At 51.5% G+C, this 13,484-nt stretch overlaps 1 protein-coding gene across 7 annotated transcripts in view; it reads left to right on the forward strand.

Moving 5' to 3' along the window:
- ITSN2 (intersectin 2) overlaps window positions 1-13,484 on the forward strand; it is a 2,589,317-nt gene that overhangs the window by 1,774,025 nt on the left and 801,808 nt on the right. For all 7 annotated transcript variants that reach the window (XM_069605851.1, XM_069605856.1, XM_069605854.1 and 4 more), the window contains one exon: window positions 447-649. In XM_069605851.1, coding sequence (XP_069461952.1) covers window positions 447-649 — 203 coding nt within the window. The remainder of the gene's footprint in view (window positions 1-446; window positions 650-13,484) is intronic.

Consider the following 13,484-nt stretch of genomic DNA (forward strand, 5'->3'; position numbering starts at 1 on the left):
ATAGAGATATATTTTACCTTTATGACAAACTTAAACAAATAAACCACACAAACACCAGACAAGCAAGCCTGCATCTCCTACACATTCCACAATGCAAATTAACATAGACACAAAACAAGCATTTACCCAGTTGGTACCAGAGCCTGGAACACACTACCTCGACACATCTGCAGTGCACCCTCCATCTCCACTTTCAGAAAGAGCCTCAAAACATAAATGTTTGCCTATGTATAATCATGTCCCTCCATTTCTCCTGCTACTACTTGTCTGTCCCAATCTTCCTATCCTATACTGAGCATATTTTTTAACTTGAAAAATAAATAAGTCACTTACATGATGTAAGTTTAATGATATTTCAAGTATGAGACTCAACATTTGTCAACTAATCAAGGCATTTAATTGGAATTATTTCACCCTTTGTCTTTTATCTAAAACTTAATTAACAGGGCCAAGCTGTAGAGAACTTGAAGGCACAAGCGCTGTGCTCCTGGACTGCAAAGAAGGACAACCACTTGAATTTCTCCAAAAATGACACCATTACTGTGCTGGAGCAGCAGGAAAATTGGTGGTTTGGAGAAGTACATGGATTAAAAGGATGGTTCCCAAAATCCTATGTCAAGATCTTACCAGGAAGTGAAAAGGCAAAGGAGTGAGTGCTCTCTTTTATTACTAATATGCATGCTACACTTAAGAAACAGGGGGACCATGCTAGATCTCTTTTTGGTGAACTCGGGGTTGACCAAATTTAGTTATGTCTGGTGCCCATGATCCCTCATGTGTCGAGGTCCCTCCAATTATTTCTTTCCGCCATGATGGTTAGACGTGTTCTCGCAGAGTCCTGTAGCTATGCTACTTTTTGGGTTACTGCAATTTTATTCATATTTTGACGGCTACCACTCAACGCTACATCTCGACGGAAGACCAACCCGACTAACAAAAAGGACAATCGTTCTGGCAACAGGCTTTGGCCTGCACCTGGTTTCGGCCTAGCATTAGGGAGAGTGGGGGGACTGATTCATCTCTTACAAAGAATGCATACCTCAATTTACTACTTTTTTTGTTGTTTTTTTGTTTATTGCATTTGGTTAAAAAAAAAACTTTTACAAAACCAATTTCCCATCAAAATGTGATTAAATACAATTAAGAGCAAAACACATAATACAAAAGCACATAGATGATAAACATGAAATAAAAAAACACTAAAATCAAGGTAATGATGCCCCCAACAACTGAAACAAAAAAACGATCAGACAAGGAAAGAAGCTAAACTCGTGCTGAGGGGAATAAAGAGAAGAAAAAAGAAAAAAGAGAAAAGAACGGAATGCCCAGCTCCTTATACCAATGTATACAATTGCCCAGACACTGTCCTTGAGATTACAAAACTAACCTCCCCTTTGCTGAGCAATCCGCCTTATTGGGTAGACCCAGTACTTCTTACTATGTTCATTTCCAACATTTCCTGCTTCTGTCTTGATACCCGTAATATTTATTTACACCATGGGGGGGGAGACTCCATTTAAGTTCTGTCCAAATTGCAACAGAAAATATCTATGGAAGGACACTGACTGTGTAACCACAGCTTTCTTCACGATCACCAAGAGACCTGTTGCACATCCTGTAAACCTTTTAGACCCAAAACCCTCAAGGCACGTCAAACAAAGTGGTGGGCGGCACATGCAGTGATAGGTGAGCCAGAATCCGCCAGTCTCTTTACGTTTGATCCAGAAGGCCAGGGCAGTGAAGGATCCGGTTTGGAACCCGACGACATCACAAGGGAACAATCAGGCTCTTGTGCGTCAGTCCCCAGCCCGGAAAGGCAGTTGCAGCACACTGCTATGGGGGAAAGCTACTGGCTATAAGGATGCATGCATGTGAAACAAAACACATACCCCAACGCTGTTCTTCGACTGAGCCATCGAAAGAAGGCCGCATGCTGGCGGCAGGTGCTTCGCGGTCTACCCACCAACTGCCAAAAAAAAGCCTGCTGCGGTTCGGCAACTGCGTCTACTGCAAGACAACAAAGAACAATCAGCGGATGGATGATTCGGGGAATTGGGCGAGTTGATTGCAGAAAGCAGTCTGTGCAGTCTGACCATGTATTTTTTCTGTGTTCATTGACTGAAGGAGGAGCTGCACTACTTAAATGGCACAGGACCGTGGAGCAGTTTTGGGCGAGTTGGTTGCAGAAAGCAGTCTGTGCAGTCCGTGCACGCCGGATGCCTTTAGCCCTCAGCCCAATCATCTACGGTAAAACCTTGAATGTACGGGTCGCATAGCGAGAGTGCCTTTGCTGCCTGTTGCTGTCTCATGTACGCTTGCATCTTTGGCATTAGTTTGCATGCATGCTTAACCTGGACAGCTTACTCTCAACTCGTGCTACAGAGTAACTGCTTCTTTTTCACTGCTATACCGCACGATTACTTCCTACAAAAACTCCCTACAAAACTAAAGGAGATGCTTCACTGCGGATCTGTTTGCTGCTGAAAAGTGCATTGACTACACTGTACTTGCTCTGCCTCGTGTACTCAGCAAAGCTTTTTTCTCCAGCATGGGGTCTGGCATGGATTCACATGCTCATGAATATTCCCAGTCGTCAGGCTGGGAATCCTCGGTAAAGAAAAATCAGTATCAGTTTCGTTTCTGATCTGTCTTTCGTAGTAGTAACCAATCACTGATCTCTGCGTCATACTGACCACAGCCAATGACTGCCATCTCCCTAAGCCCCGCCTCTGGTAGCCATCTTCAGATTTTTACCGCACGTTCAAATGTTGGGATCCCCGTGCTATTGCTCTCGAGCTTTAGTGCTTTTTTCGCGCTTTTTCTTAGGAAAATGTTCTCTTTTCGGTCAAAAGAGCCTCAAGCTCCACCGTTTCTTTATCCGATCAACGGGGACCCGTGTCGGATTCTTCTACGCCCCTCAAGGGTGAAGATTTCGTCGAGCCATGCTTTTGGAGGACTCCAGAAGTTTCTCAGGCCCATCTCGATCATGGCCCAGGAGAAGGGAAGCTCGATGCCCGGAAAGCTGTTCAGGGTCTGCCCTGGATGCCAGCTTCAGAATGTCTTTAAGGAGGACGAACACTCCCTTTGCCTCTAATGCCTGCATGAGGACAAGACGCACGTGGAGAAGGACTGTGCGTTTTGCGGCAATATGTCGGAGCGGACCATGAAGGACCGCCATCTGCGTCTCGCCAACTGGCTGGAGGGGAAGAGCCCGTCAGGCGAGAAGAAGAAGTCCGAGCGGTCTTCTAAGACCTTTGAGGGCGCCCCGGCGACGGGGGTCCAACAGAAGGCCAAGCACCGCGAGTCCGCTGGCACAGGGAGCACCGGCCGGTCGGGCTCTACCGGCGCCAGGCAGGGCGCATCCTCCCCGGCGCCGTCAACCACGAGCCAACACTCTGGCTCGGGTAAGAGGAAGGCCGAGCACCCGGCGAAGCTCATGGAGAGACCCCTGTCGAGCTCGAAGGCCCCATCGGAGGGGGAGCGAGGCGGTGACCCTCCCCCCAAGGAGAAGGCGGTGAGCGCACCTAAGGTGGTGAAAGCCTTAATCCACCCGGCCAAGGCCTCTATCGAGACAGTCGCGGCGGCCCTGGCTCAGCCTGTGGAGGCTACACCAGTGGTGGCGACCTTGGGGCCCAGAGTCTCCCTGCCACCGCGGAGGGAGTCCTCTTTCATGCCCATCGACAGGATCCCCTTGAAACCTCCGACGGAGAAGAAAAAGGGGGGGCAGGAGGTCGTCGTGGATTCGGCCTCAACCTCTGAGGAGGAGCTGATTGAAGTCTTAAACCACAGTGTTGGCGTGGAAGAAGACCAGCCCGTCGGGAGGGACCCCGACGTAGGAGACGACGAGAACGTCGAGGGTGCCGACGGGGCTACTGACAGCCCGTCGGACTCCCCTCAACCAGTGCCGCAAGACAACTCGGCGGCCATTTTGTTGGCTATACAGTCCTTATGCTCAGAGATAAGGACGAGATTGCCGTTACCACCAACGGAGGAACCTCTCCCGACGGGGGACCCGGAGCCAGGCCCTTCTGGGGGCCCTCCTCCTAAGAGAAGAAGGATTCATCCTCCACCTCCTTTTCAACCATCGCGCCCTGCTCAGCCCTCCTCCCCGTCCACGACCCGTGGGGATGATACAGGGACTGACACGGCCGCGACGGGCACAGACGACGAGGTTTACTACGAGGATCTCCCGTCGTCACCTCCTCCCCGGGCTTCCCCGCCCGACGAGATTGGATCGTTTCATGCCATGATCGCCAGGGCATACGAGCTTTTCCAGCTCTGCCCGGAAGAGAAGAAGAAGGAAGGTTTCCTTTATCAACGGCGCAAGACCAAGAGGAAGACGGTCCTCGCTGTACCTCTACTGGACGATATCTGGGATGAGGGTCTCGCCCTCCTCAAGAACCCATCCACAACGCCTGCGAGGAGGGATTGGTACGAGAAGAAGTACCGGGTCCCGGACGCGGCCCCCTTGTGCCTTCGGGCACAGCCGACCCCGGACTCGGACGTCTCCGCGGCGGCCAGGAAGAAAGCGGGGTGGGCAACGGCCTCTACGTCAACCTCCCCGCCGGACGGCGAGGGAAAGAAATTGGACACGATGGGACGCAGAGTCATCTCATCGCCAGCAACGACGATTAAGGCTGCCAACGCCTTGGCTATCGTAGCCCGCTACGACAGGGAGTTGTGGTACAAAATCGCCCCCCTGCTGGACTTCTTACCAGACAAGAGGGCGGAGGCCCTAGAGATCTTGCAGGAAGGAGAAGTGGCGTCGGACCACGCCATTACGATAGCGACGGACATCGCTGACACTGGATTTCGCCAGTTGGGCAACGGCATGTGCCTTAGACGGCGTGGATGGCTCAAAGCAACTGACTTCCGTCAGGACGTGCAGACCAGAGTCTTGGACATGCCGTTCGACGGGAGCAACCTGTTTGGGAAAACAGTGGACGATTCCCTACAAGCCATTAAGACGGACACGGCCCGGGCTCTTGGTGTTCTCCAGCAACGACGGCCGCCCTTTCGGAGCGGCGGAGGCAAGCAGGGTGCCTCCAAAGGTTCCGGCGGCCGATTTTCCACCTATCGTCAAGCGGCCCGTTCGTCGCCGCAGGAAGCCTACAGGGGACGAGTAAAGTCGGGCGGACCCCGCCGTTGTCGGCAAGGAGGACAAAGCGGCAAAGCCTCGAAGCAGGACTGAACCAGCCGTGGGGTCGGGCCCCACCGAAGCACCCCGGTGGGAGGCCGGCTGGCGAGCTTCGTCAGCGTGTGGGAGACCATCTCCACCGACCGTTGGGTGCTGGACGCCCTGGCCCAGGGTCACGCGCTCGAGTTTCTAAAGAAGTGCCCGCGCGTCCCCCCCGTGGCCAGGAAGGAACATCACGTCCCTCAACTTCTCTTGGAGGTAAAGGCGATGTTCAGAAAAGGCGCCATCGAGCTCGTCCCAAAGAGGCTTCGGGGCTCCGGGGTTTACTCAAGATACTTCCTTGTGAAGAAGAAGACGGGAGGATGGCGTCCCATCCTAGACCTACGACAACTGAACAAATTCATCAAGGCACAGAAGTTCCGGATGGTCACCCTCCAGCACGTCCTGGGTCAACTGGAGGAGGGCGATTTCCTGTCGTCGTTGGATTTGGAGGATGCCTACTTCCATATCCCCATCCTAAAGGGACACCGAAAGTTTCTCAGATTCGTGGTTCAAGGGCGTCACTACCAGTTCAGAGCCCTTCCCTTCAGATTGAGGTCGGCACCCAGGGTGTTCACCAAGTGCCTCGCACCGGTGGCAGCACGGCTGCGCCTGGAGGGGATCCACATCTACCCCTACCTGGACGACTGGCTCATCCGAGCAAAGACAAAGGAGCTCGGCGCGGAGCACACGGCGAGGACCGTCCAACTACTCACGGACCTGGGATTCTCCATAAACTATGCCAAGTCCCACCTGGTGCCCGCTCAAGACGCACTGTTTCTGGGAGCGAAGCTCGACACAGTGGCGCTTCTGGCCTCTCCGTCGGAGGAAAGGACGAGGGCCATCTTTGGCAAGGTGCAGCGGATGCTGGTTGCGGATTCGGCCAGGGTGAGGCCCATCAAGTCCCTCCTCGGAATGATGTCCTCTTGCATTTATGTCATCCGCCTGTGCAGGCTTCGGATGCGCCCGTTACAGGAGTTCCTGGACGCTCGCTGGATCCAGACGGCGGGCAGCTTCGAGGACAGGATCACACTCGACGAGAGCTTCCGACGAGCGATCCGGTGGTGGGGCACCCGCGCGCATCTGACGGCGGGCATGGACTTCCAGACCCCGGGCCACCAGAAGACGGTGACCACGGATGCCTCCCTGGAAGGGTGGGGAGCGCACACCGAAAATCTGCACGCGAGGGGCCTTTGGCTGCCTATGGAGAAGTCCCTCCATATCAACGTCCTGGAACTCCGTGCAGTGTTTTGGGCCCTCAGGTCCTTTCTTCCGTCCCTCAAGGGCAAGGTGGTGAGGATCTTCACCGACAACACCACCACCATGTTCTACATCAGGAAGCAGGGCGGTACCAGATCCCCAGCCCTGTCCAAGGAGGCTCAGGATGTTTCTGGTGCCGTTTCATCTGGCAGGGATAAAAAACACCATCGCTGACTCACTCAGCAGAGAGCTGCACTCGTGCCACGAGTGGGAACTACGACAGGATCTATTGGACCGCCTCTTCCGACGGTGGGGCACACCCCAGATCGATCTGTTCGCGACAGCGACGAACTCCAAGTGCCGGAGGTTCGCCAGCAGGTTTCCCCAGCCGAGGAGCATGGGCGATGCTTTCTCGTTCCCCTGGGAGGGCCTGTTCCTATATGCGTTCCCTCCATTGCCGCTGCTGATCCGGCTCATCAACCAGCTCAAGAGGTCATGGTGCAGGATGATCCTTGTCGCACCTGCGTGGCCGAGGCAGATATGGTTCCCGGACCTTCTGGACTTGTCAGCGTCCCCGTCAATCAAGCTGCCAGTGGACGCGGATCTTCTCTCCAGGGAAGGAGGCGCCATCCTCCATCACGACCCGAAGTCGCTGAACTTGCAGGCCTGGCTCCTGCAGCGTTAGAGTTTGGAGGTTACGACATACCGGCCGACTGCAGAGAGGTTCTTGCAAAGGCCAGGGCGTCCTCAACTCTTAAATGCTACGGACACAAATGGAAGAGGTTCTCTGTCTGGTGCCACGCACAGAAGATTAACCCTCTAGGGATTACGGCTCCTCAAGTACTGGCGTACCTGCTGACGCTGGCCAAGGCTGGACTGGCGCACGCTTCCATCAAGATTCATCTTGCTGCGATCTCCCGATACACCAGAACCACGGGACGGACGTCTTTGTGGTCTCATCGTCTGGTGAAAGAATTCATGAAGGGACTGTTCAGATCGTTCCCGGCGGTCAAGGCCCCGGCCCCGGCGTGGGAGCTCAACGTGGTGCTGACCAAGCTCATGGGACCTCCGTTCGAGCCTCTGCACTCGGCCCCGTTGAAGTTCTTGTCGTGGAAAACAGTGTTTCTTGTGGCCATCACCTCCGCACGACGGGTGGGAGAGATCCAGGCCTTTTCCTGCAAGCCCCCGTACTTGACTTTTCACGACACGAGGGTAGTGCTCAGGACGCACCCCTCCTTCATGCCCAAGGTGCCGTCTGACTTCCACCTCAACGAACCCTTGGTGTTGCCTGTTTTCTTCCCGTCGCCTTCGTCGCCGGCTGAAAGGACTTTGCACTCGCTGGATGTGGCTAGAGCTCTGAAGTTCTACGTGGACCGCACAAAGAGTTTTCGGAAGACGTCACAACTTTTTGTGAACTTTGGACCTATCAATCAGGGGAAGGCTCTCTCAAAGGCTTCCATTTCCAGATGTCTCTCCGGCTGTATCATGTACTGTCATCGGTTGGCAAACCGACCGCTGCCTGGCCGTCCGAGAGCCCATTCCACCAGAGCGATCGCAGCTACCACGGCGTTCCTATCTGGTGTTTCCTTGCTGGACATCTGCAGGGCTGCTACGTGGAAGTCGATGCACACCTTCACGAAATTCTACTGCGTCGATCGGGATTCCAGGGAGGAGTCCAGGGTCGGCCAAGCAGTGCTGCGCAACCTGTTCGCCTAAGGTGAGCCTGGTGAGGAGGTAAGAATTGCTTAATGTTGAGTTTTGGATGTAATGCTTAATGTTGAGCCTTTGCCACCTCCAGTGGTTGTGCATGTGTGTACTGCTATGTATTCCTTTATTCATGAGCATGTGAATCCATGCCAGGCCCCATGCTGGAGAAGGAACAAGTTACTTACCTGTAACTGTTGTTCTCCAGCATGGGTCTGGCATGGATTCACATGCGAACCCTCCCGCCTACCCCTCTACGGCTCTTCACTTGGTCATACTGCCACTTCACGTGCTACCAAATCTGAAGATGGCTGCCAGAGGCGTGGCTTAGGGAGATGGCAGTCATTGGCTGTGGTCAGTATGACGCAGAGATCAGTAATTGGTTACTACTACGAAAGACAGATCAGAAACGAAACTGATACTAATTTTTCTTTACCGAGGATTCCCAGCCTGACGACTGGGAATATTCATGGGCATGTGAATCCATGCCAGACCCATGCTGGAGAACAACAGTTAAAGGTAAGTAACTTGTTACTTCTACATGGGCGGCGACTGCAGGCTTTTCGCCTTTGAACCGTCCCTGAGCTTAGACGCTGTGGAAGACTGAGGAAGGTCACCTACTCCAACCTACTCAATTACTTTCTTTTCTTCAGCGCTGACACAGGCAGTTTGTTTGTGCCCTATTGACTCTCAGAAGTATTGGGTTACAGATGTCTACTTTGATCACTATTTGAACTTATTATATGTGACTGTGTATTTCTTTTTTTCTTCGCTTTAGCCGGGTCCTACCCGGGCAACAACTGCAGGCTTCCTTGCCTTTTAGCTGCTGGGATAGAGTGTAAGGTTTCTTTCATGCTCTTATACCCTGGTTTGTGACTGCAGGAGGAGTGGTAAGTGCTGAACAAGTGATCAAAAACAACAGATAGTGCGGCCAACAGGTGGCAAGTGCAAGAATTAAGCTCAGATAACGTGTGTCTGATAAGTGCAGTTAAGGGGACTGTAGGGTTGCAGATACAGACCCAAGAGCAAAGGTTGCCAGGAGGGTGTGCTGGTATGCAGCTGGGTGGGCAGGGAGGGATCTGGGCACATATTCAGCGGGTAGGTGGGAGTCCAGTGCAAGACAGGCAGATCAGCAAGGAAGAGAGAAGGCAGAAGCAAAGAGGAAGGTCTTGAGATGCTTCCGGAACCAAAGATGGTTCTCCTCAAGTTTCTGAGAGGCAGGGAGGCTGTTCCAGAGGGAGGCATCAGCCGAAAAAAGAGATTTACCACCAACTTGTTGCTTGTAGAAGCGACTGGCCTTGAGGGAGTTGGAAGTGGAGGAGCAAGTTGAAGTTAATGCAGAGGGTGCACAAGGGAGTGCTTCAGAGGGGCAGGGGAAGGCTCCGGCGGTGAAGGAGTGATCACAGAAGTTGGCCAGGCAGGAGCGAGGGTGTCAATATGGTCCTTGATGGTTTTGGATGAACAGGGAAGAACCTGTTTTGGCGAGACTTTCATAGATCGCACTTGTCTAGAAATCTCATTGGGAGCACAGATGAAAGAAAGGGAAGATGGGGCAGCTGAGGGGGGCCAGAGGTAGCGGAAAGAGAAGTGGGAAGGGGAGGAGAGGATGAAAGGGTGGACAGGATGTCCTGGGTTTTAGAGATGAAGTGAGAAGCCAGGGCCGTGCAGAGGGCCTGGAGGGGGACGGGAGAAGTAGAGACTGCAGCAGGATTGGCCAGCTCCTTGCAGATTTTAAAGAGTTCGGACGAGTTGTTAGATGCTGTAGAGACGCAGGCTTGGATGTGGGCTCTCTTCTTAGTGCAGACAGAGAGACGATATTGCCTTGGAGCAGACGGCAGGCCAGTTTGAAATGGGGTGTACCAGATGCTTACTTGTTATTCTCTTTCTCTTTGGAGTCTGTTTGAAGTTAAGAACATGGCGACTCTAAGGAGTGGATTCGGCCGTCAAGGGGAGGGTGAGCTGACCTGAATCCACATGCTAACTATTAATGGACATGAGGAGGCACCCATGGGTTCCTTGCTCCTGCATAAAAACAACCAGACATTATTGCAGAATACTCAGATTAATTGGGTTGAATTAGAATTGACAGATGCAGAGTGTTTGCAGGAATGCTTATCTGTACCACCTAATATGGTTCCCAGGAAGGTGCTTAGATTTCACAGTTCTACTCCTCAGCATTCAAGCCAGCCTAATAAAGATACTAGATCTTAAGGCCCCAATCATTGTCTGCTTTCGCTTCTGGGAAAGGAATCTTGCAGTTTGTCTAGGCAATCTGCGGGTCTCCCCTCCACCCCCCCTTTTTTTTAAACTCTTCATTGTTTTTTACACAACAATTAGATAACACACAACAAATAACATAGCATTCATTCACTCTGGCACTTCGTGTTGGGAGTTTGCAACATCTTTTTTGTCTGTCTTGGCGCTCAATCTAAATCATCCATATTCGGAGCTCACTTTGCTTACTTGCAACTGGGTATCGTCACCTGTAGTGTTATTTTACATCAGGGCCTTTGCCCTCCTGCTAACTTGGGCATTTCCTACCGCTGTTCCTCATTTCCACCTGCGTCTCTGTCTGCGATTTCTGCTGCACTGGGATTGTCCATATCATTCTCTACCCTGGGTGCAAACAGTTCCTGTACTAATGCATTCCATGCCAGTATCTTATCACTGCTTTCGCTTGCACCTCTGTATAGCGCTGGGGTCCATACTATTGTTTGGGCCCATGTCCATCACTCTGTCTGCCCACCATGCTTCTATGGTCTGGCCAGTAGTGGATTGCCACGCTATCGCTATCCGACGTTTCGCAGGATACACATCAAGTCTTTCTTTTTGGCTAAGTGTGTTCTTGGTCTGCCACCTCTCGGGAAAAGTCCTAGCAGGTAAGATTCTGGTGTCCACGCTTACATGTGGATTCCACCCTCTGCCACTCTTGCCTTAATATCATTCCAAAATTTCGTTATTACTGGGCAGGCCCAGAACATGGGCAGCATATCCGCATTTTCTGTTGCGCATCTTGGGAAGCTTTGGGTTGCTTTACTCCCCATCTTGGATATTCTACTTGGGGTAAGGCATGCTCTTTGTGTGACATAGAGTTGTATTTGCCTAAACCTTGCAATCCTGGAGACCTTCGTTGTGTACCTCAAGGCCCTTGACCACTCATCATCCTGGAAGGTTTTTTGGAGTTCTGCCTCTCACCTCCCTCGTGCCGGCAGTTCCTGCGTGTTGTGGCTTTTCAGGCGCAGTTTTTAAAGTCTGGACACTGTGTGTTCTCCTTCGGACACATCGAACCATGCATCTAGTGGCTCCCCTGTTTCAGTGTCCTCTGGTAGATTTGGCCATCTGTTTTTTTATTGCTTTTACCATGCTATTGTACAACAGGAATTGGCCTTTATTTACTCCATATTCTTCTGTCAGGGTCTGTAGTTCCACCCATTATCCCTCCTTCTATAGGTCACCAACCTGTGCAATTCCTTTGGCTTCCCAGTGCTTACTATATTGTGTGAGGGCTTCAGGTCAGGAATTTGCAAGTCCCGCTAGCGAGATCTGTGCCAAGTAGGGGTCCTTGGATCTTTTACGCTTTCTTCCAGTGGGTCAGACCCAGTCTTGCCCACTTAGGGAGCATTCGGAGTAAGTGCTTCTCCATCCATATTGGCTCTCTCAGGTAACAGTGTTGCAGTGCTGGCTGCAGTAACAGTATTTAGATAGATGTCTCGTCCCCCAGCCAGTGTACCACAAATTGTAACTGCCCTGCCAAGTAGTACCGTTCAAAATCGGGCAGTTGAATGCCTCCAGACTCATAATCTCTTTGGAGTGTGTGTAAAGCCAGTCCATTTCTTCCCCCTCCCCACAGGAATTCCCGTGCTTTTGTGTTCAGTTGTTTGAAGAATGTCCGGGGTATATTGTGGGGTATGTTTGTGAAGTAGTACAGGAGGCGGGGTAGAACTGTCATCTTTAGCAGGGCTGCTCTCCCCATCATCCCTAGTGGCAGCGTCTTCCAGAATGTTATTGACTTTACAATTTTCTCTAGCGTTACTTGCGTATTGGCTTTGAGTTTCAATGGGGTCATGGTATAATTATCTCCCAAAATAGCGGAAGGTATGCGGTGCCCATGTCAGGCCTAAGAGTAGTAGTTGGTGTGTGCTATTTTTCCTGAGTCCAGCTAGGGGTTACAGGGAGGATTTCTCTGTACTGATGGATATACCGGACAACCTGGCAAATGCTCCTATTGCCTCTAACAGAAATTGTAGGTTATTTTGTGGGTCTGCAGCATATAAGAGCATGTCATCTGCGTAGAGTGAGACTAGATGCAAGACATTGTCCATCTTAATTCCGGCGTCACTTTACTCTGCTCTCCGAAAGACCGCTAAGGGTTCCAAGGCCAATATATAAAGCATTGGCGACAGCGGGCACCCCTGCTTTGTATCCCTATGTATTTTCCAATGCCGCCAAGATGTGTCTGCCCGTTTTCACTCTTGCACAGGGTCCCTGTATAATAACCTTATCCACTGCAGGAAGCACTCCCCCCATTCCAAATGCCTAAGCACATGCAGTAGCCAGTTCAGAGTCGAAGGCTTGGACTGCATCTAAAGATGCTAACACGCACTCATATCTCGAGTTAGTCTGGTCTATTACGTGGCGTTTCGCCCTGGGACGTAACCCGTCTGGTCTGAGTGCACCAACGTATGTCTGACCCGTTTGATCCTATTAGCCAATTTCGCTGTCAGAATTTTGCAATCCTGGTTGATCAGGGAAATTGGCCTGTATGAACTGCAGTCTAGTGTTGACTTCCCCGGCTTCAGGATTGGTATTATTAATGATTCTATCATGTTGTCTGGTAATTGACACTGTGTACATGCCTCTTCATAGACAACCAGCAGTTTAGGGGCCAGTGTCTGCTTGTGCTTTTTGTAAAACCCACAGGCAACCCGTTGTGTCCCAGTGTCGTTGACGTCGGGAATTATCTATTACGGCTTCTAGCTCCTCCGTCGGCGTGGCCTCTAGTTTCTGCCTCTGTTCGTCGGTTAGTTTTGGTAGCTCGATCTGGGCCAGGGCGTCGCTTATGTCCGAGATAACTGCCTCTTGATTCTGATAGTACAGTTTCTCGTAGAATTGTGAGAATACCTGTTTAATACCATCTTGGGTCCTCACCTCTTCCCCATCTCATTTTTTATTCTGTTAATCGGTTCCTTTTTAATGTCCTGTTTAGTTAACCAGGCCAGAAGTCTGCCTGGCTTATCACCCTCTGCATGTAGTTTCTGCACATACTTTCCATAGTCTAACTTCCCCAACCTCTCCCAAATGGTTTTGTACTGCAACCGTAGTGGTATTAATTCAGCCGGTTCTTTCCCAGTTATGCCCGCTTGCCTTTCCGCCCGTTCTATTTTGGCCAGTTCTGTCAAGATGC

Source organism: Ambystoma mexicanum, chromosome 4p (genome assembly GCF_040938575.1).
Source record: "Ambystoma mexicanum isolate Mex_15411 chromosome 4p, UKY_AmexF1_1, whole genome shotgun sequence".
NCBI lineage: Eukaryota > Metazoa > Chordata > Amphibia > Caudata > Ambystomatidae > Ambystoma > Ambystoma mexicanum.